This window comes from Electrona antarctica, assembly GCF_951216825.1.
Source record: "Electrona antarctica genome assembly, chromosome: 10".
Taxonomy (NCBI): Eukaryota; Metazoa; Chordata; class Actinopteri; order Myctophiformes; family Myctophidae; genus Electrona; species Electrona antarctica.
In genome coordinates this window covers 26,992,113-27,016,599 of record NC_136791.1, presented here as the reverse complement: position 1 = coordinate 27,016,599, position 24,487 = coordinate 26,992,113, and the positions used below count along the sequence as shown (strand labels likewise).

Below are 24,487 nucleotides of genomic sequence, written 5' to 3'. Positions count from 1 at the left end.
ATTTGAGTTCAAAACGTTGGCTCTGAAAGAATATAATATTCAAAGCTTTGCACTACATTTTCACAATTTTTCAAAAAATAGCAGACCTACAAGCTCGTAGCGCGGCACTCGGTGCCGCGCTACGAGCTTGTAGATCTGCTATTTTTCAATAGCTAAACATTATACACGAAAACACCAAAAGGGGTTCCCGCCCAAAATGGGTTAAACCTGCGAGACCGTTGCAGACAGAAAAAAAAGGAATGTATGTTGTTGATGAAAAGCGTGGCGCGCGACTCCGCTATAAGCTCCGCTCGGAGAATGACGGGACCGCGTCTCGGAGAAGACGTATCAGATGCGGTGAGATGTGGGAAGAAGATAAGGACCCTCTTAGGCCCCTGTCTCAGATGATGAGGTTCTGGGCCGTTCAAAGCCAAGAACATAAACATGTCACAACGCTTGTTTGATGTCAGAACATCGGCGGCGGAGAGTGAAAAAAAAAAGTATACCACGCAAGAACCACTAAACAGGGTGCACGGCCATGGGGTATATATAGTTCATATATCACCTCTTTTGCAAAAGGGCTTTGGAGCTGCTCAGTGGCTGAACGCTATCTATTACGATCAAACTTCAAAGAGCACAGCGGTCCACTGTGGCCATATAAAAACCTGTATGTGGCAGAACTGATGACAACCATAATGGCTCGGGATTTCAGAACTGATTGGTTAAGTGCCTCGCCATCTTATCACATGTGTGGGGTTGATTGGTATGTGGGGAGGGGGGAGGGGGTAGGTTGAGAGGAGGCTCCATATACCTTCATGCTCCTGCCCTGCAGTCAGGTGTCTATAGCACTATTTCAACGATTTGCGTGCGTGTCATCGGGGGCCTGGATCGCAGGGGGGTTCCTGGGTTTACGTAACTGTCACCCATCGGCGGGATCCCCCTCCACTTGCCATGAAATGCCTCGGCCTGTAACTGAGCTCTGTCTGGGACTGCGCGGTCCGTAAGCCTAGCCCTGCGCTGACAACTCCAGCCAGCCTGGGTTAAATGATAACCTTGAACAGACAAGACCACGTTGTCACCCTTCATCTCCCCCCCGGCCGAGATAACCCCCATCCAGCCGATCCGAGATGGGAAGAGAAATAAAGTCCCGATGCACCTTTCAGCGGCTCTTTGACGGCGAGAGAGGGGAGGCGGCCCCCACACACCTGATAAGTGATACCTGTATAAGTTTTATAGGCGCTATGGGCTGTGAGTGAAGGGGTGTCTGTCCTGTATGGTCTGGTTATTTATGGGAAAGCTGAATGGGACGACTGGGGAGATTCTGTTCGGACACACCATACATACATATACACTAAAACCTCAGGTGACTGGAAAAAGACATGCCGCAGAAGAAGTACAAAAAACGAAAACATGAAGCGGAGCCGGGGGAAAAAAACCAAGAGGCCACAGTTGGTCTGGGTTCTGTCAAATCGTCTGGGCCATGTTCCACGGCCTTGCACCACTCAAGGTTCAAGGTTTCTTTATTGTTACATCTTGTGTATGTATGGGGTATACATAAGAGTACGGGGTGGAATTTGATTTAGTTTAGAGAGCACTACATCATAGTACATGTACCGCACGTCTAGTTCTGGGCTCAGGGAGGGAGCCTGTGGCGTTCAGATTGGCAATGCTTACTTGGAGAAGCTAGTGCAGTGGGCGTAGATCCGTAGCTTGTCCCGAATGACCCTCCCCGGCCGCGGTTTCCTCTGCAGTCCAGCCACCCGCACCGCCAACACCCTGGGACCCACCAAGCGCTTGAAGACCAGCGACAGCCAGTAATCCTGTAACATCAAGACGCACGCACACACACACACACACACAGGCACACGCGTAGATTGTGCATGCAGGCGCACACATCACGCACGCATGCACACACGCACGCGCACACACACACACACACACACACACACGCACGCGCGCGCGCGCGCGCGCGCGCGCGCGCGCGCGCACGCACGCACGCACGCACGCACGCACGCACGCACGCACGCACGCACGCACGCACGCACGCACGCACGCACGCACGCACGCACGCACGCACGCACGCACGCACGCACGCACGCACGCACACACACACACACACACACACACACACACACACACACACACACACACACACACACACACACACACACACACACACACACACACACACACACACACACACACACACACACACGTTAGTTTCATATACTTTTGGGGACATTGCATTGACTTACATTCACTCACACATAATATCCCTTTACCCAAAACATAACCAATCTAACTCTTACTCTAACCTTAACCTTAACCGATACATGCCTATAACTTTAACCCTTTATACCCATATACGGCCGTATACCCTAACCCTAACAGACAGACAGACCTTCAGTAATCCTGCAGAGTTAATTGCCAAAGGCAGTGCCGTTAGAAACACAGGGCAAACAAAAAAGATGTAGCTAAGGGACACAAATATTCTACTGCAATATTCTGCAATATGAGTACTTTTGTACTTTGACTTGTAACGGGACTTCTACTTGTAAGGCAGTACATCTACATTTCAGTATTTATACTTTTACTTAAAGGGCCACTTCACCCTTTTTGCAACCAGATCTTATTTTAATGATGTTTGGGAGTCACTAAACACTTTCCTGCGGTTTTTATGTGGTTCATTTGTGTTTTTAGATATTTCAGTATTTCAAAGTGTCCATGGACTCCATGATGTCATGGACACAGGGCTCACTTCCTTCCTGGACTACAATTCCCATAATGCTTTGGTCCACTGTTCCTCCTTGTGGATAGTGGGAGGGCTGTCTTACTGAGACAACATGTAGTCCAGGAAGTAAGTGAGCCCAGTGTCCATGACATCATGGAGCCCATGGACACTTTGAAATACTGAAATATCTAAAAACACATTACCCACATAAAAACCTCAGGAACAAACATCATTAAAATAAGATCTGGTTGCAGAAGGGGCGAAGTGGCCCTTTAAGTAAAACATTTGAGTACTTGTTCCACCAGTGACAGTGCAGTATATAATAGAGGCCAGGCAAAATGAAAGCCCGGTCACAAAATGACGACGGAAATGTTAGAAGGAAAGAACTGCTGCTAATTCCTGCTTCACATAGTGAGTGCCCCCGTTAGGCTGCCTAGAACATTAACCCTTATGAAACTGTAAGTCAAATAGAGCACCGAAGTCTGACGTCAATATCGGTAGAGGGCGCTAAGTCTACGGGTCCATGTGCTTTTTATTTGCATTGTAATCCCCAAGGGGGATTTGAGATCGCCTAATATAAGAACTGTGATTGAAAAATAAGCAAATCATCCAGGCTGTTTCATTCATTATGGATGTGAAGAATCAACTGACTGAGAGATAACTCAAATGTTACTGCTGTTGAATTACTGTAGTGTGCATAAAATATATTATCTTGGCATTCGGGTCTGCTGCAATTTTCTCCCTGCTCGGCACAATTAAACACCATCATTAAACATAAAGAGCAGGGAGATAGATATACAATAACAACCCCCCATGGGGAACGGAAATAGCAGAGCCCACCGGTGGTGCTGGGGTGGTGGTGGGAGCAAACCGTGCATAACAACAACCAGGAACCACATGCAGAAGGAAGGCAGGAAGAGCATGCAGTCTATAGGTGAGCTTAAATACCCCGCCCGATTGATCAGCTGACTGCCACATCAGCGAATGACATGTGAGTCTTGCAAACACTGTATACACCCACATAGTAATGCAGCACATTAACCCCTCGAATACATTTATGTATTCGAAAAAATCGAGCACACACACACGCATACAAACCCAAACTTTGCCTGTTTCTGCACAGTGGGTTTTTAAGCCGAATGCGAACAAAAATAAAAGCCTGGGTACCAACTCGAGGCTACACAGTGGGTTGAAAAATGTCCAATTCTATATCATCTCTATCTCTAAACCCTGCAAAGAGTCAAGTCTCTCTGACACAAAAAGACAAAAACAGAATGCGGGAGACGAGTTTAAGATCACCAGACAGTGTCACCGCTGGGAGATATTCTTTTGCCTACTACTGTGCGCCTCTAAACACAAGCGCCAATCCATTGAGAAGACTTTTATTGAAAGAGACATGCTAATATGGTAATAGCCGTGTCCACCGAGGGACAATATTGCTAAAAGCTAATTTTTTTGTTTATTCAACCATGGGATGGACTTGACGATTTAGCAGACAGATAAAGTATCACACAATCCCTGGGAATTAAGAATGTGCAGACGCGGCAACACAGCCACGTTGCAGCATTGCCGCCTGCATACTCTCTGAAGCGTCGCATGCTGCATGAAGTGAACTCCACAACAACACGAACAAAGCACCCGTTTACAGGGTCATTAAAGATGGAGTGCCATGATTTTCTTCCACCCTAAAACATGATCATCAGGTATTTCAAAAAAGTGTACAGTATTGTTAAAATTACGTTTTTATGTGGGCAGTTCATTAAGTATGCCTGGTTTGCCTGGTGGGTGGTGATGGGTGGTGATCCACCTGAACTGAAGTCGCACCCACAGCTGTTGTTGTATGATAAAGGGGGAGGGGTTAGGGGAGGGGCTGATAGTGTGATGATGTCACTATATTACAGTTTTTTTCATTGGCACGTTTGACTGTCAAGGTTTCAGCCTCCAGGAAGAAACCCTAAATACAACCACACCAAGGGGTCTAATGAAGTATTGTCACCTCTTAAACACATGAAAAATTAGAAAAAGTACAAAAATCACAGCACTCTATCTTTAAGCAAAGCTCACACCCACCATGTTGTTCAGACAGTACCGAAAGCGGCCGATCAACGAGCTACACAAAATGTCAGAAAGCGACAGCACCGTGAGCTTGTCGATCTGCTGTTTTTACGCCTTCCAGGCACGGGGCGCTGGACTAAATCAGGGTCAAGTCGTGCCATGTTTGTACCGTGCCACACGATATCCGACCGACAGCTGACCCGTTACGAATTGACAGACCTTGAATATGACATTTTTCATGAAAATATTATGCTACGTCATGAGTTGCTGTTTTGGGGTGTACAGTATATCCGTTGCGGAGCCGGACGGGGGTCCGGTGGCCATGCACGGTGTGCCTCTCACTGCAGACAGGCACAGTCTCAACACCTCTCCAAAAGGCTCGGAGAACAACATGTGGTCCTCAGGAAGTTCCCATGCAATCCTGCATATGGCAACATTTAAGGGCTTTTTTTTTTTTTTTCTCCCCATGCAGACTTTAACTTAATTTGCTGCTCAGGCATCGAGGAGCGCAGAGCACACTATAGAACTGTATAGCGTTGGGCCACCACAGGCAAAGAGGGGACGCAGGGATGAATGTATGGCCAGAAAACTGTGCTCTATAGGATTAGTATTTATGGTGAACGGAACAAAAGAACAGTTCTGACTCGGGTTAGGGAGGCGAGTTTCATTTGTACAAGATGGAATAAAGTGCGATGCTATCTTCAGTTAGCGGAAGATCGTTTGAGGCTCACTTCTTTTTTGTGTTAAAATTTCAAAACTTGAACGGAGTGTTCGGAATTCAAAGAACCGCCCGCGTCAACACATTTTTAACCGCTTTCACCCTGGCGTCCCCATTGTGGGCAATTATCAACATATTGTCACAAGTAGTCGATACAGATCTTGTATATATCAGCTGTTTTCACTATTCATTGTACGATGAAGTGGGGCTTAAGTGGTAAAAAACTGTCTGCGAACGGGGTGAGAACACGGTCTGGCCTTAATTGCAATTTGTGCGGCACTAAAGTGAATTATACAGTGAGATATCAGCTGATGTCTTAAATCCTGATGGTCTTTGGTCTGGAGATTCAACCACTCTTCTCAGAGAGCAACGGAGATGTTCTTCTGGTTGTCTGGCATGGAATGTCTCTCGCTGTCTGCCCCCCCCCCCCCCCCCCTGCTGCGAACACGTGGAAACACACTATGGAAGCAGCAGAAGCGTCCTTTCTTACATCTGACAAAAGATGAGAAACCCCCACGCACGCACGCACGCACGCACGCACGCACGCACGCACGCACGTTTAACAAGTATGCACGCAAGACATGTTTAACCACTTTGTTATTACTGTATTTCACAACTGTTACATGTGGGAGTGAGCCGCCACGTTAAAGGTACAACGAATAAGAGTAACGAATACTGCACGATGAGTTGGACTGATATGGCATTGAGAACACGGAGCTAGAGATGAAAAGCAAGGACTTATTTAGAAATGGCCCAGGAAAATGCATTATGATTTTAGGCAACATGTTTAACATTTCGGACTATACTCCAAAATGGACAAAGCCACCCTGTGTGATGCCCCCTCAAGGGGAACTCTGCCCTAATTCTAAGACAAACACTCAGGTAGGGAGATAGGGACAATTAATAATAATAATAATCTTTATTGTCCCGAAGGATATTTGTCTTCACAGTCTGTTCAAACACCCACATCACAAACAACACAGAGCACATAACACCAAGACAATACAAAAACATGGTCCCCCATCCTATCGGCGGGGCAGTTTGTTTAATGCCGCGATGGCTGAGGGGACAAAACTCCTACTAAAACGGACCTTTTTCCCACGGCAAGGTTCTGTATCTTTGTCCAGATGGCATGAGGTTAAAAAAGCGATACAGAGGATGATCAGTGTCATTTGATATTGAAAGTGCTAACCGTGTAATGGCCTTATTGTTCATATCAGAAAGTGTGGGTGTAGTAGGGAGTCCGATGATCTTGGAAGCAATACGGGTAATACTGAAAAGGCATGGACAGTATGGTGTAGAAACATGCGGAACAGTACATCATTTGGTCACATAGAAACTAACATGAATTTCATGAAACGCACCAGAGATTTATCAAACCTCAAGCAAACCGTTGCACAAAAAAAAACAATTATGGAGAATCATTAAGGACCCAAACAATTAACCTTTAGGAGTGTCTGGCTAATTAGAGTAAACGAGAGTCTCAGTCTGCCCGCTTCAGACCTTGTTAATTCCTGAGATTTCAAAGATCAAAGTATGAGCTTACACCATTAAACTTTATCCAGGGGGAGGTTTACCAGTATAGAATCATTAAACTTTATCCAGGGGGAGGTTTACCAGTATAGAATCCAATGGTTTCAATTTAACAGTATTAGACAAGAGGTTAACAATGTTCAGTATGTTCTAATTAGGTTGCCCACAACGAGGTATAACGAGAAAACAGTCATTAAAAAACACACGTCCAACACAAGTAAAATGCACTGTTTAATTAAAGCTGCAATCCGTAACTTATTTGATGGAATAAAAGGTTATTTTAACCAATCTGTATGGTAAGAGTGCTGTATGTTAATACGATATACAGTAACTAGCTCTGCAGAGGTCTCTCTACTCTTGCATTGAGGCATTTAGACCATACTGCACGAAGCTCATGAGTGCAATATCGCCCCTGGCCAAGCAAAGATTCCACCTTGAGGTAGAAATGTAGTCTCCCATGTGGGGAGGCCCAAGTTTGAATCCCCATGGGTAGGATATCCGACTGCAGCTTTAACTCCAAGTACTGCACACTTGTGGTCATAACTCTTGTCAAGGCGTGGAACTCTAAATGGGTATAGCAAGAGACGAGTGTGAAGATGGTTGCACGCTGGTGCATTTTTTCACTGCGTTTTGCGGATCCGAAAGTAGTAGGCTATCACTAGCCTACTACTCAGCCTGTCACCAACACCCCACTAGACAGCTGCGGAAAATGGATAAAATCAACCCCAGTCCGAAAAAACTTTATACGGACGAAATATTCGGCGGCAGTGCATGTGCAAACGTGATTGACATAAACTTATCTGAAATTCGCTCCGATATTCGGCCCGAAAAAAGAAAACAAACGCACCAGTGTACAAACACCTTGAGTAATGGATTGGGGCCACGGATAAGCTGCAACCTTTGGAGGGACGCACAGTGCCGGTCAGCAAGAAAATCCCATTGAGGAAACCAGAAAGATGCTGGCTATATAAGTTCCTCCTTCCTGCCACAAAAGCACAACATCCTTGGACCACTCAGTCCATAGTGGCATGCAGGTCTCTCCCTCACATCATGAAAACAGACAACTCATGAAGAGACAACTGTATAGCTCCGAGCTTTACATCCAGGGGAGAGATGTGAAAGACAGACAGCGAGTGAAAGAGAGCGATTGAAGAGATGGACGGGTGATGTCGAAGAAGGGCCAGGGGGGGATGAAAGCATAGCAGGGAGGCGAGGTGGGGCGGAGGGTCGGGAGGACGTCGAGTGGGTCAGGCAGGGGTTCGACCGGGGTCCACAGTTTACCAATGGGGAGTGATTCGAGGAATGGGGCCAGGTCATAAATTTCCTGGGCAGAGGACAGGTTGGCCCTGCAGTGAATTCTCCCAGCAGGTAGGCCCGCGCAGCCTCCAGACATCCAGCCATGTTAAAAGCATTGTGATCCTAGCGGGAGACCCATCATTCCCAGACTAAATAATGCAGACTGAGAGGAGAGGGAAAGGGAGCAGGGGGGGAAACAGAAGAAGAAGAAGAAGAAAGAGAAGGCATTTTGATGATCTTTGTATGATCCGAGCAGAACCGAACCAAAAAAAGGAAATCACAAACATTACCAGGAAGAGAATAATTGAATCATCAAAAACATACTAATGCCATTAGATTGTAAAAATATATATTATGTTGTTGGTGTGTCGTTTTCTTTTTTTGTTTCTTTTTTTTTAAATAATAAATCTACCATTCGTAAGTTGCAAATACCTCTTTCCGTTGGGAGAGGACAAGGCTCTCCCAACGGAAAGAGGTAATTGCAACTGTAACACCTGGGATTTGAACCCTCCATGGCATCCCGCACAGGAAACCAAACATCTACCGTGCAGTCAAGAGGGAAACCTCCCTCCGCCTGGAAAGATGTCAGCCTGCAGGTCATCTTGTATCATGTAAGCTACTTCCAGTGGTAGAAAAAGTATTCACATTTTTGAGCGGTGCCTACAGTACAGTACAGTACAGTACAGTACAGTACAGTACAGTACAGTACAGTACAGTACAGTACAGTACAGTACAGTACAGTACAGTAGGGGTTCGTCACCCCCAGCCCCCACTTGCTTACTTACACCTCCAACCACTGCAAATATGTACTAATTTACATTAACATACTCTACCTACTAGATATATATATCTTATCAATGCACCAATAAATGCACCAAGTCTCTGTGTGTCTGTAATCCATGTAACTCGAGAACCGTTTGCCCCACAGACTTCAATTTCACACATTATGCGTTCCACACCACCACAGGGAGGGCAGTGCCCGGTGTCGAGTCCGTCGGATCGCCGGTTGTCCAGAACCAGCACAAAAGCCTCTGCCCGGGTTCCGGACACAGGGCCCAAATCCAGATCACCCCTAGATATCCATATATGGAGCTGTCCTGTTCTGACATCACAATGATGATACAAAATATAAAAATCACTCCTAGATAAATCTCCTGGGCTGAAGACAGGTTGGCCCTGCACTGAATACTCTCAGCAGGCATAGGCCCGCGCGGCCTCCAGACGGCCAGCCATATTGCGGCGATAGCCAAAAATAGGACTGAAATAAAGTCCAGTAACAGTAGGTGTGGGAGATACATATTTCTTCCAAGCTCATTATCCTGCATTGTGAGAGCAATGATTTAGGTCCCCTTAATGCAAACCACCCAGCCCTGCTCTGGCTTAAATAAGACATTCTCCATTTTTAGACATCCACTGGCCTGTGTTTGATAAATCATTTTTACGAGCATGGCAGGTGGTAGCGTTTCATCACTAACTCTCGCGCTCTCTCTCGCACTCTCGCACTCTCTCTCTCTCTCTCTCTCTCTCTCTCTCTCTCTCTCTCTCTGTGTGAGGGACACGGGGGAGAACATGTGAGGGTACCTACCCTATGGGACATGGGGGAGAACATGTGAGGGTACCTACCCTAGGGGACACGGGGGAAAACATGTGGGGGTACCTACCCTAGGAGACACGGGGGAAAACATGCAAACTCCACACAGAAAGGCCCTTTCGCCAACCCCACCTATAGGGTATGCGCACTGATGATGCGGAAGAGAGAACACGCCCACAGCACCCACAGGCTCCCCAGCGGGAATCGAACCCAGGACCTTCTAGCAGTGAGGCGACAGCGCTGCATGCAGACTGCGCCACCGTGTCCCCAAAATATAATTTCTAGGAACGCAAACAAGAAGAAGCCTTTTTGGAATAATGGTACGACTAACGAAGACCGACGCTCACTCTCAGGGGTCATTGCCATCCCGGCCTGTGGTGGACATTTATGACAACATTTAAATTTTGTCCGAATAATATAATAATATTATAAATATAATAATATATAACTGTTGTTTTTGGCAGCAAATTTCTATTTTAGTTTTAGTCATAGTCTCTTACTTTTAGTCACATTTTAGTCACCTGGAATGTCTTAAGTGTTAGTCTAGTTTTTGTCGACTAAATATCATAGTCTACAGTTGATTTAGTCGATGTTTTGGCGGGCCTTGATGCCGTCGTACGCTCGTAATGACTGTTTTTACACTTTTTTTTTAACTCTGTGCCGCGCTATGAGCTTGTAGTTCTGCTATTTTTCAATAGCTAAAGTATAACAATGCTTAAAACACCAAAAGGTTCTGAATGGTTTAAGCACACTTTGATGCCTTTTTCCTCAAGTACATTTTGAATACATCAGTATTTGCATATTGTGGTATTGCTACTTTTACTTATAAGTAAAACGTGTGAGTATACTTCTTCCACCTGATCGCTGTTGTTAGTAAGGAAAATCCAAATAATCAAGGCTCCCGTCAGTCAGAGAGAACCAGACACTCGGCTTGTCATGATTTCCTTCAAACATGCACAGCTCTTGACCCGCGGGTTCAAGGCGCTTCCTCGCGTGACAGAATCTTCAACAAATAGCCTCACAGCATGCAGTCTTGATTTTAACAGAAAAATTTGATTTTAGTTTTAGTCAGAGTCTCTTGAATAGTTTTCATTTAGTTTTAGTAACATTTTAGTCACCTGTTTTAGTGGAATCTACAGTTGATTTAGTCGACTGAAATGCACTTTGGTGGGCCTTGATGCCGTCGCACTTGCTGAAATTGTCAATATATTTAGTCATATAGTTTTAGTCATCATAGCTTAGTTCTCATTTAGTTTTCGTCAGTGAGAAATGTAGTCGACGAAATTGTATTAGTCGACAAAATCAACATTGCTCGACGTGACATAATCTTCAACAAAATAACAGCCTCACAGACACACTGCAACCGTGAAAGAAGTGTTGTGATCATTTTCTTGTGCATCATGCTCAATTTGAAATACTTACACTGTCAGTATTAAATTAAAGCCGTGATGAATGATAATAAAATTGAGTTATCATAAAATCTTGTAATTTGGGCCCCCCCCCTCCCCTCCCCACCCAGGGAGTGGAGACCCAGAGGAATCTCAATCATGTGTTCCTGTCCAGCGGCCAGCTCAGCCGTGGCTGAACTGCTTGGTGAGCTCTTCAAGCCTCGGACAGGAACATTGAAACAAGCCTATACTGTACTTTACATTATACTGTACTTTGCAGCCTCTCTTGAAGTGGGTGCCGTACGTGGCACCTCATGGGGCCGTGATGCAAGTCCAGGGGTGCAGCAGAATCCTTTGACAATATTTGGAATTGATCAATAACAACTGAATTGATTTAACAACTTAGATCCTCTAAACTTTGTGAAATTGACCCTAGTTGCACTGTACTTCTCTCTAGGTCGTCCTCAGACGAGCCTTCCACCCCGTCGCGTCCAGTCATCCCAGTTCTCCATACATCCGGCCAGCTCGTTGGTTCTTTGCTCTCCTGCATCTTTCTTGAGTACATCCACATATGTTAGTATGGGATGTCCTCGTGACCGGTGCCCATGTGTTGGTTCCCACAGCACCAGTTTGCTGGCTGGGAGCTCCTGGTGTCTTTGGAAGTGTCCTGCAAGTCTCATGGCTCCTGGCTGCTATATTTGTCACTCACCCTGAATCTTTTTCAGCCTACAGTACACCAAGTCTCTTCACAAAAAATAGCTTATAATTCAAGCTCATAGCGCATCACGCTGTGAGCTTGTAGATCGGCTATATCTGGTGAATGTTCCACTCAGAATATAGGGATGCTGGTGTTTAAAGGCCAGGTATTAACGATCGGTCCTAATTGGAAGCAGAAGTAGTGTTCATGTCAATGAGAGTGTCTGAATGAAGTATACCCAGATAGAGTCTTCCCTGTTCCCTGTAAACAGAGCATAACCTCAATTATCCAGGAGATAAACTTCATGGTCTCATCTACTGGAACAGTAGCGAGAATGGCCATTAAACAAACCCACGGCAGCTGCTTTTAAAATCACTGTCCCAATATGAAAGACTGCCCTTATGTTGTTTTTGTATCCTCTTTTAAAATAGTTTCGTCCCCCTTTTAGCTATACTACTTTGAATGTGGATGTAACCAGACAACGTATCGGTATAGGCAGAGATGTCTGATCGTCTGGCTACGCGAGACTCTCATCAATTGTGTGAAATATGAACCCAACAACAAATCTAGGCCCATAAGGTGATCAGGTAAATATTGGGATCATGAACATATTGGGATTTATGTACACAAGTAACCATGCTCTATGCATTTGTACCTTTTGTATGCATCAGAATCAGATAGGAATTTCACGTAGCTCAGTGGTTAATAACCTTTTTCGTTCTTGAACTGTTTCGCCATGCCCTCACTCAACATGTGTTTGGCTGACGAACCGAGATGAACAACATTAACGGACGTACAGCATATATAATATAATCAATCTGATGAACGAGTTGCAGCACATGCATACCCTTTTAGAAATGGCCATCATTTGGAAATATGTTGTAATAAGACCCTAATCTTTCCATGATGTACCCCATGCAGGTTGCTCAAGTACACCTGGTTTGGAACCGTGGCTGAATAGGTTCGTTGCACCCCTGCCTTAGCATGGTCCAGTATAGTCTCCATGCAGCTACAGAGGAACGTGGGACTGGATCGATCCACTTCACACAGTGTTGCAGGGAGACGTCGCTAACATGCCAGTGTGTACCGGTGTCTCGGGTTTCAGATCTCTCACCGGCCGACGATTCGGCACAGAGAAGTGCACAGTTTGCGATGGGGGACGAGGGGAGCGGTGACACGGTCCCGAGCCACTGACAAAGGGCTAAGGTTACACGGCATTTGGCCCCCACGTCCAGCCTCTCAACGCCACTATAATGCCTTTCATCTCAGCTAATAGCTCCCACGGGAAAGAACAAGAGGTGCCAGTGAGGCAGGCTAGAAAGGCCGGGTACAGAGCATACCCTAAACCTAAGCTTAAAAAATGATATTGACAACACTTTTATGTAGACAAATAAATAATACAATGAAGAACGAAAAAACATTGCATGGATGCACCTGGGACGTATCCTCAGTGATGTATCCCAAGGTCATCTGGGTTTCGGGTCTCGCAACATCATACCCCTCACTCAGGTGACCCAGGACTTGATCAGGTGATCAAGTCCCAACTTATGTCCGAGTAGCTACCCACGATCAGTCCCATTAGGGAAAGACAGGGCCACACAGTCCGCCGCTCCCGAACTACTCTGCCGGGACTGGGAGGTCTGGCGTGTGGAAGGACTAGGCTCTGTGGGTTGACTCCTGTCCGGGCCCCTCCTACGTCTCACCAGGTCCACTCCTGCTCTCACCAGGTGCAGCCAGGACCTGTGCGTTGCACCAGACTCCCAGCACCAGACACTTCATTCAGGAGCGGCAGATTCTTGGGCCACAATGGTTCCGCAGGCTCCACCAGGGCCAATGGTGGCTTGAATGGCCCTCCTAAAGGCCTTACCGTGGGCTGTTGGGCCTGCTCCTCACGGAAGACACAGGCTGGGGCGCCAACCCATACTGCTCCCAGGTGCCGTCTACATTTCGGCTGTCACCCGTCTCTCCGGTGGTCACCAGTCTATACCCTGGCCTATAGTCTATTCCTATCACTATAAATAGAACTAAGAACGAAAATACAATACAATGAAAATAATACTTCCCTAGAGCTGTCTAAAGGTATGCCGAATAGCCTATCCCTTTTCCAAAAAATGTAATTACATTATGTTTATGAAATAATCATTTTTAATCATTTTGGCAGGTCCACAAATGTTTTGTTTACACCTTCATTAGAATGTGTATAACAGGAAGTTGGCCCGTGTGGCCCACCCTCAGCCCTCCACTTCCTGTGGTGCGCCTGTGTTTTCATTCCCACTATCAACAATGTATACACTTTCTGAATGGCCCTGCTGACAGATTCGGTAGCGCAGCTCAGAATCTGTTCTTGAGAGATTACAAAAGGGACACATTGGGTGAGCTTGGAGATTGGCAACGTTTGTGCCATTTGTATGCTATTTCCGTGTGGCAAAGACGTGAGATGAGAGATGAATCCCTGAGGGGAAATTGAAGCGTTACAACAGCATAATGTGGCACATAAAAAGCTAAAACTACTGGACAAACAGAAGAACACAACAGACACAAGTGGACATAACATAACCACACAAGACCAGGACCACCAAGGACCATATGCCATTTAGGGGAGGCAGTTCTTATGCATTTGCATTGTATAGTCTGATAGCAGTTGGCATGAAAGAGAGTCTGTATCGCTCCATATGCATCCTCAGGGGGAGTGTGAGCCTATGGCTGAAGGTGCTCACCCTATCCTGCAGCACACCATAGAAGGGGTGGGAGGGATTTGCCAGCATACCACTGCATAAAGCAGAACGCTGGCCACAACAGACTGGTAAAACATCACTAGTAGCAACTAGTAGCAACAGGTTAATAATCAAAGCTGTGAAAAGAACGAGAGATGCGGGAGAGACTCACAGGTAAAGGGTTGAACTGCTGGTCCACCAGGTGAGTGTAGCCGTAGTCGAAGAATGAGTGACGCAACACAACATTGATCCCCTGAACGGCAGCCATGCCCAGCGTGTTGAGCCACCTGCAATGTAAAGCAAGATGCACACACACACGCACGTGCACGCGCCCACACACGAACAACCACACACACAGAAACAACAAAATCGATCAAACCTTTTAAACAGCAATTGTTTTTTTCCCCCTCAAAACATATAGTCATTATGCCAATGTCCAGTGTAGTCCCTCCTCCCTGTCACTGCTGAGTGCTGCTGACCATAGTGCTATAAAGGATAGAGACCGAACCGGAGCGCTAGCCCCGCCCCCAAGCTATTCATTTCAGTGGAAGTTGCTCAGTGGCGTTTTGAAGCACCCGGAAGACTGCCGGAAGTATAATTATAACTCAATGGCTCGAGCGAGCGGAAGTTTAGTCCTAGCCTAGCCCCGGACCTCAAATTTGAGGTGGAGTCAAACCCCAGTCTCCACAGTGATGGACAGGAATTTTACCCTTGCAACACACATTTTTTTGTTTGTTTGTTTTCTGAGAAAAAAAAAACATATTAGGCCAACTTAACCAATTTTGGGTGGGAACCCCTTTTGGTGTTTTAAGCATTCTGTTCTAATTTAGCTATTGAAATATAGCAGATCTACAAGCTCATAGCTCATATTTCAGTCCATGCCCCTCTAAAGGCCTATCCATTCCAGTGTTTCGGTGAAGAGCTGACCACCGAAACTATGGTCAGTAAAAACAGAGAGATGTTTTGGGTGAGCCGTGACGTCATGTTGTAGTTTTCGGTGGTCACCACTTCCACCAACTGGAATGGATAGGCCTTTAGAGGGGCATGGACTGAAATTTCTAAAAGGGCTGCACTCTTAACAAAAAATACAGGTGCAGGGCACTGCACTCAACTATAGTGTAATCAAGTCTTTACTGTGGCGTATGGCATGGATTTCTACACAGAGGGCAATTATTTCAACAGAAAATGCTGCACTCAATTTCAGAGTTTCGGAAAAGGCAATTCTCTTAAAGGCTGCCTTCTGGTACGGCATGGAAAGGGGGCATTTTCATTTATTTGACCATAGTAAATGCTGAATTCATAGTGTGGAGAGGCCTTTTGTTTTTACAGACGGGTAAAGAGGCAGCAGGGGCTGAAGCCCCCTTTGATGTCTACATGTGCGCTCACATGCCTATAGCGTCGCGTCAAAAATGACACATTTCCATAACGGGAGAACGTGGTGCATGGAGCCGTATATACTATACTACAGTATAATAAGCAGTATACTTACAGGAACCCGGCAGCGTACGTGTCAGACAGGTTGTTGGTGCCTCCGGCCCATGCAGGCCCCACTCCACCCAGCCACACTTTCTTTCCCGGAGCGTGTGTGTTCACTACCTGGAAGGATGAGGACACAAGCGTCACAGTGACAGACAGGTCAATACGTCACTGTGTCCACCAGGGGTCCTTGAGGCAGTTCCAGGGGGTCCCCAGCCAAATGATAGTTTGGAACCAAATGGGCCCTTCTTGGTCAGTAACTCTGAGAAGGTCCATTTGGTTCCATTTTGTGCACTCTCAGAGTTAAATTAACATTGATTTTACAATATAAATTGGGGTCTCAGAGATAGAAATGCCATTAAATGTGGGGTCCGTAGAATATTGTATGGCAAACTGAGGGTCCTCAGTCCATTACAATGGTTGAGAATCACTGCTAGAGCCGAAAAAATCTTCTCGGTCCGCAGGCATGATAAGTGTCACTTGGGGGTCCAAGTTTGGGAACCACTGCACTACATCTCTGAACCAAATATTATACTTTTACTCCACTACATTTATTTGGGTAGCACTTTATAATAACTATACACTATTAACCGTTAGTTAAGCATTGGTTAATGCTTAATTAATCATGAATTCATCATTAGTAAGCATTAGTGAACACAGTTGTAAGTGTTTGCTATTAAAGTTTAGTTTCTAATTAACTTAGCAGGCTTTGGTTATTGTTACAAAACATACATTAACCAATTCAGCCATATACAGTACATTGGCTATTTGAAAATAACCGCAAGCTTACAAGTAGATCGACTATTTTCAAATACATACATCATTTACAAATCAAAAAAAAGATGGGACACATGTATGTATGTGATGTTTTAACCTCATGACTCCTAGCATACCTGATCTTTTTTCTTTTTTTTACTATTTAGAAAAACATAAACATTGTTCTACTATAGCTGATCTACATTGACACGGCTATTTTAACTATTCAAAAATAGGCAAAAAAAAGGGCAAAGTAGTTTGTCTTACTGTACCACATGCTGTTTAACATTTCCGACTAATAACGTATTCAATATCAATCAATCAAAACATTCAGCAAAAAATATGCAATCATTCGGCGAAAATGCATGGTCTACCAGTATCGGTATATTCACTATGTACAGTATAAGTACATCAGCGTTTAAGTGGTTAACGGGGAAAACAAAATATTGAGAATCTGAAATTAGCTTTGGGAAAAGCACATCACTGTGCTGCCTGTTCCAACTGGCTCAGCACCAGTAAAAACAGGACATCTCACTCCTTCTAAATTACTTTGAGGGCAATTAGAAGAATCCATTATCTAGGAGTAACGCTGCTAAGTTCTCCCGTCCAGGCTTTTCACTGCTTTGAAACCTGATGCCGGCAGTATCTCAGACACTTTATTATCGATAAAGCAAATGCTAAACAGATGCACTGATTCAGAGATGCGTGCGGCTGTACAATGTCACACATGCTTTCAGCCGATCAGCAAAGTGTCTGAGACCTATGGACATAATTCTGTTTTGCGTTTTGGAGTTTAAAGCCTCCTCCGCTGAGAATGCTCACTCCTGTTGTCCTGCGGCATGAGAGAACTTTGGCACCGGCCCTTGGCTTCAGCTTAGCGAGTCTGCTGCAGCAGCAAGCGTTGGTAATATTACCTCATTGTGAACACAACCCACACACCCTGAAACACTTGTGCAGCACACATGTGTCAGTGTACGCTCGCAAGACACAGGGATGTAAGCTGATATACAGCCTGGCAAGACCTGGTCAAAGGGAAACTAAACGTAAGTCTCTCGAATGAAAATAAGCCCACTCGCTGTCGCCTCTCTTAACTCAACTCAACTTAGTTTATGTAGCCCTTAATCACTGTTACAGGGATTCATATAGACTCACATTTGACAAAGAAAACAAACCATGCACCTTGTCACCCAGCCCCCGCCCCCCAACCCACCCACCCCACCCGATAAAAAATCCTTGACGGGAAAATGAAAAGAAACCTCTGGAAGGATTCTTTTTTAAAGCGGGGACCCAACGGCCCTTCCAGGGTGGACGGGGTTGGATTAAGTATCCAAATACACAACACAATAACAAATCATACACTAATAGCATTCAATGCTCTCATGTGGATTGCTTCGTCATCATAACCGAGTCATCAACCTAATGTTTAACCCTCTGAACCCTAGCGTCCCGATCCTGGCCATGTCATCGTGACAGAAGAACATTCAGCGAAAATAGAGGAACATTCTGCATTGCTGAAGATAGTAAAAAAAGAATGTGCCTGAGGGAGCTTTGAAATAGTGGCACAGGCGTTCGATCACACTTGGTATGCAAAATTGAGGAGTGCGCAACACTCTTGAAAACAGTATTGCATTGCGGGTTTGAGCTGCCAGGCCCTTTTTGATGTTTTAAAATTATATTATTTTCAGGGGCATGTCATGTGGTCAAGTGTGGGTCATGACCAAAAGAATAAGGTTGCGAATACAAGCGGCCGAAATGAGTCTTCTTCGACGGGTGGCTGGCATCTCCCTTAGAGATAGGGTCGCCTGGAAAGGAGCCAGCTTAGGTGGTTCGGACATCTGGTTAGGATGACTCTCGGGCGTCTCCCTAGGGAGGTCCTCGATGCAGACCAAGGCGCAGTTACATCGACTCACTGGCCTTGGAACGTCTCGGGATCCCCCAGGAGGAAGTCACTAATGTAGCTCTGGAGAGGGAAGTCTGGAGCTCTCTGGTGGAGCTGTTGTCCCTGTGACCCGACTACGGATAATCAGTTAAAGATGGATGGATGGATGGATGGATGGATGGATAGATGGATGGATGGATGGATGGATGGATGGATGGATGGATGGATGGATGGATGGATGGATGGATGGATGGATGGATGGATGGATGGATGTCATGTAGTCTACGTGAACAGCCTTTGTGATCCACTGGTAGATCGCGATCTACCTACTGGGGCACCCCTGAAGGCTTGATAATGTAAGCCGACCTTAACTCTTACCTTGATGACTTTACCAATCTGTTCCGTCAGCGTGTCCAACAGCCGCGTTTTCAAGAAGTCCTCCACCCGGTTGACTCTGCCATCCATGTAATAACTGTAAGGGCAAAAAGACAGACAGAGGATTGTCCATGTATTGCCTGCACTCACTGCGTGCGATTACTATTGCTTCATTTGCACTTGAAAATGGCTGATCTACAGTACTCTCTACAGTAAGCTCTCAACAAGCTCACAATGCGTAATAGTCATCTCATTATAACTGCAACAAATTATGACCAATATATCAGAGCACAAATCATGTGTATAATGCAATGTATGAGTATAATTTTCTGTCAAAATGCGGGCACGCAGAACACAAAAGCTGAAACTACACAGATGGCACAGAGATTGAGACATCAAACCACAGACGTTTGTGTTTGTGTGTGTGTGTGTGTGTGTGTGTGTGTGTGTGTGTGTGTGTGTGTGTGTGTGTGTGTGTGTGTGTGTGTGTGTGTGTGTGTGTGTGTGTGTGTGTGTGCGTGCGTGCGTGTGTCGGCGTGTGTTCATATCCCTAGCTTTGTGTTTGTATGTAGCTGCATGTATGCAAGAGCCAAGAGAAATAGTCAAGAGATTGAGTGCTATGGTGAGAAGACATTATTGGGAACTTGTGGCCCGTCGGTCCAGAAGAGCATTTCTATGGTGCAGAGAGGAAGCTTCTCCAAAACAACATCTCAAGGAAACCAGACAGGCGATGGCCAGCTTCCACCTCAACAACAGCAAAAGCTGCAAACACACACACACACACACACACACACACACACACACACACACACACACACACACACACACACACACACACACACACACACACACACACACACACACACACACACACACACACACACACACACACACACACACACACAGCAGATAATCATGGCTAAAACTACAAGACATTCTACAGCTGGTGTATGTGTGAGGCTACTTTGAAGCTATAGCTATTTCCAGAGGACATTGTGGAACTGGAACTGGAACTACAATAAAAAATACAAAGCTGCATTTGCATTTGCGGGATTTAGTTCTCAAAGTAACAATAGACTGAACTAGAAAGGGGTGCTCCGTGGAGCGCATATCTGGAGGCCGGGTGGTCTAACCACGGAGCCTGTGTATGATATGGGTTACAGCCGTCGGGACTTGAGGAAGCAGTGAGGGGAAATTGCGCTTCTGACATACAGCTCAACTTCTCGCATTTGTGCCGCCCCCTATCGGCAGAAGTGAAAGCGCTTTTGGAGGTTGTTCCGCTCCCACGAAATTACTATGCCAAATACAGCAAAACTGTTGGAATAGCACTCATTGTCACATCATCCCTGAGATCACGTGTAATTTGGTTGCCAAACTCATTTCTCTGTAACAAACTGTGACATTTGTAGCATTTGTGGTGTCCCCTAGGGGCCTAAGGGAAATGAGTGTTTCCGCTGCCTTGTCTAGAGGCCACTCAATACGTGATTCAATGTAGGGTCGATCGGGCAATGCATCACGTTTTTGGCATTCTTTGTAAAATTGGCCCCTCCCGCAACATTTTAAAGCCAATTATATCCAATTGGAATGGGACATAAAATGTCAGTACGTTCATCACATGACTCCAGAGACTAGTCTATACGTGGAGCGATTTGTGCGAGTTCTGAACAAAATCTGGAGCAGTAGTAGCAAAAAATGCAAAATGGTGTTTGTACAACTCATGGTTCAAGTGTTAATAGGCAAAACATAAAGTGGCATGAGGCTACACACACACACGCACTCCACCTCCCGGTCAGCCCTGGATTTTGCTGCAGCCGAATACGGTGCCTCAGGCTGGTGTAGAAGCCCACATGACAAAAAGGCTGATGCTGCCTTTAACAGGTTCCGTCCACCCGACGTGTCCACACGTCATAGGGAATCCAATCGAAGGATGCATAGGCAGCTTAGCTCTTCAGTCATCTTAGTGTCCCGTTCACTAGCCTGTTAGCGCGGCAGAAAGAATGCCTCATATCTACTAATCCAGGGCGCTCTCCGTGGTTTTGATCTGATGGATATACTAAGTGCTTCATTTCTGCTCCTCATCCGCCTCTCGTTCAAAATATGAACACTTTTTGGATCATTTAGCGATACAATGGAAACTAGCAAGGTAAGCGAGCAAAATATTTCCCCAATTTGTTGGGGGGGGGGGGGGGGGGGGGGGGGGGTTCAGAGTAAAAGCGGCCATGTCTTTCCAGCACCCCAGAGCTGCTATTTTGAAGGAATCCCGGCGCTGATTGTGTTAACAACGCTCTCCTGTATATTGCCCCGGTCTGGCTCCAACAAGAGGCTGCTATCCTCGCCCTGGCAAGGTAAGCCCAGAGACGTGACTGGCATATCCTGCATGGCACCACTACGTCAGCATTGCCTCCAAACAGACTCAAGTACGTCACAACCAACTATTTTGGTTGTGGTTTGGCACCACCAGGTGACCTGAGCTCACTGGACGAGTGCAATGTTCATGACAGAAACCTGTGCCCTGTTAGCCTGGAAACCAGACACATCTGCCACAGAGTTGTGGGTGACCAATCAGCCCACTAGTCAAAGTGAGACTTTTTTTTTATGTGACGTTGGAATCTGTTTGTACCCGCCCCTTGGAAATAAATCTTCCACACTAAAGTTCGAGACCAAAATCTGCACAGTGATATTAATATAGGCCATCGGAGGCTGGCCTCTTTGATGTGGGTGTGGCTGCACGACCATTGAGCTGGACGTCTGATGGATTTGTTTTTAAGTCCGCTTCAGACGCGCCTCCTCAGGAGACTTGGCTCAGATATGGAGGTATGAACCCATTTGACTTGGCGTTAAGGAACCCGTTGCGACCACATGCCCTTGCTGACGTCGACCCCAGGCAGGGTTCGAACCCACAACCTTCCACATGAAAGGCATATGCTCTAACCACTACACTAGGGCGGCCCATTATGAGCTGGACATCTGATACACGAAAACAAATATAAATTGTGAAAAGAATAACAACACAAAGTTAATAAAAAAGACACACAACATGCTTGTATGCCTCTATCAACTAGTTGCAGTTTACATCTGTGTCTTTGCAGCATCCATATGGCGAAGACGTTGATGGAATGTATTAATGAACATGTTGAGATCACAGTGTATAATTAATCATCTCATGTATGCAGATGATCTGGTTATACTTAGCCCATATACTGCAGGGTTACAACAATTATTGAAAATATGCTCACAGTATGGCAAAGAGCATGATATTACTTATAATGCCAGGAAAACCACCTTTCCAGCATTCTGTCTCTCAGATCAGATGCCACTCTAGCTGTGTCCAAGGAATTAAAATACCTTGGACATATCCTCTCTGAGGATCTCAGGGATGACAGTGACATCCAGCGACAGTGTCGCAAAATATATGCTCAGGCCAATATGCTTTTAAGAAAATGTGCTCAGTAGATGTAAAATGTGCACTGTTCAGATCTTATGTCACCCCTGTGTATACAGCCCATCTATGGTCCTTGTACAGAGTAAAAAAGCATACAACGGCTCAGAGTGGCATATAACGATGCCATGAGGTTACTTCTACGTGTTCCTAGGTGGCACAGTGCCAGTCAGTTGTTTACCTCTGTTGGTGTGCCCACATCTGATGCTTTGTTAAGACAACTGATGTATACCTTTATGCAACGCCTGGAGGTGTCTAGTATCATAGTGGCACTAACGAACCCTATGAAGAGCTGTTACCTGGAGGTGTCTAGTATCATAGTGGCACTAACCAACCCTATGAAGAGCTGTTACCTGGAGATGTCTAGTATCATAGTGGCACTAACCAACCCTATGAAGAGCTGTTACCTGGAGGTGTCTAGTATCATAGTGGCACTAACCAACCCTATGAAGAGCTGTTACCTGGAGGTGTCTAGTATCATAGTGGCACTAACCAACCCTATGAAGAGCTGTTACCTGGAGGTGTCTAGTATCATAGTGCCACTAACGAACCCTATGAAGAGCTGTTACCTGGAGATGTCTAGTATCATAGTGGCACTAACGAACCCTATGCAGAGCTGTTACCTGGAGGTGTCTAGTATCATAGTGGCACTAACCAACCCTATGAAGAGCTGTTACCTGGAGATGTCTAGTATCATAGTGGCACTAACGAACCCTATGCAGAGCTGTTACCTGGAGGTGTCTAGTATCATAGTGGCACTAACGAACCCTATGAAGAGCTGTTACCTGGAGGTGTCTAGTATCATAGTGGCACTAACGAACCCTATGAAGAGCTGTTACCTGGAGGTGTCTAGTATCATAGTGGCACTAACGAACCCTATGAGGAGCTGTTACCTGGAGGTGTCTAGTATCATAGTGGCACTAACGAACCCTATGAAGAGCTGTTACCTGGAGGTGTCTAGTATCATAGTGGCACTAACGAACCCTATGAAGAGCTATTACCTGGAGGTGTCTAGTATCATAGGGGCACTAACGAACCCTATGAAGAGCTGTTACCTGGAGGTGTCTAGTATCATAGTGGCACTAACAAACCCTATGAAGAGCTGTTACCTGGAGGTGTCTAGTATCATAGTGGCACTAACGAACCCTATGAAGAGCTGTTACCTGGAGGTGTCTAGTATCATAGTGGCACTAACGAACCCTATGAAGAGCTGTTACCGGGTCACGTCCAGGCTGCGCAAGCACTGGCTCAGCAGCCTGCTGCTGATTAGGTAGGTCAGTACTTTTATATGCACTACTGTACTTTGTTTTGTATTAATTGCTCGCTTTTATCCTTTTCCCATGTTGTTTGTCTTTTTGTTTTTTGTACGTTGATCTTATGTGATATGGACTACTGACTGAAATAAAGATTAACTAGAAATACCTGTGTTGAATGAAACTGTACTGTACTGTACTGTACTGTACTGTACTGTACTGTACTGTACTGTACTGTACTGTACTGTACTGTACTGTACTGTACTGTACTGTACTGTACTGTACTGATCCTACTATGGTTCTGAAACATGGATAATGAAGAGGGAACTTGATGCAAGTACAGAACCTGTCCTAGAAACACCTTCCAGAGATACATGGTGACAACATATCACCCATTTTTACTACGGTCACCCATGAGGCGTGCTGTTTTTGCTGGACACTGCTAGAGAGATAACACCCAGATCATCTCTGACTTACTCTTCTGGAGACTCCCTGTCCAACTACAGGAGGAACTATAGGCCATTTACTTATCTAGATGCTATTGCCAGAGTCGATGGACTCCAAGAGGAAGATCTGGCCAAAGCAATGGGAGATAAACCAGAGTGCA

The 24,487-nt window shown here is 45.6% G+C and overlaps 1 protein-coding gene across 1 annotated transcript in view; it reads right to left on the bottom strand.

The window, feature by feature from the left end:
* Positions 1–24,487, bottom strand: part of hpse2 (heparanase 2) — a 132,830-nt gene that overhangs the window by 10,862 nt on the left and 97,481 nt on the right. The window contains exons 7-10 of the mRNA XM_079511566.1: positions 19,192–19,285; positions 16,192–16,298; positions 14,875–14,989; positions 1,654–1,799 (exon numbers count right to left, since the gene is read on the bottom strand). Coding sequence (XP_079367692.1) covers positions 1,654–1,799; positions 14,875–14,989; positions 16,192–16,298; positions 19,192–19,285 — 462 coding nt within the window. The remainder of the gene's footprint in view (positions 1–1,653; positions 1,800–14,874; positions 14,990–16,191; positions 16,299–19,191; positions 19,286–24,487) is intronic.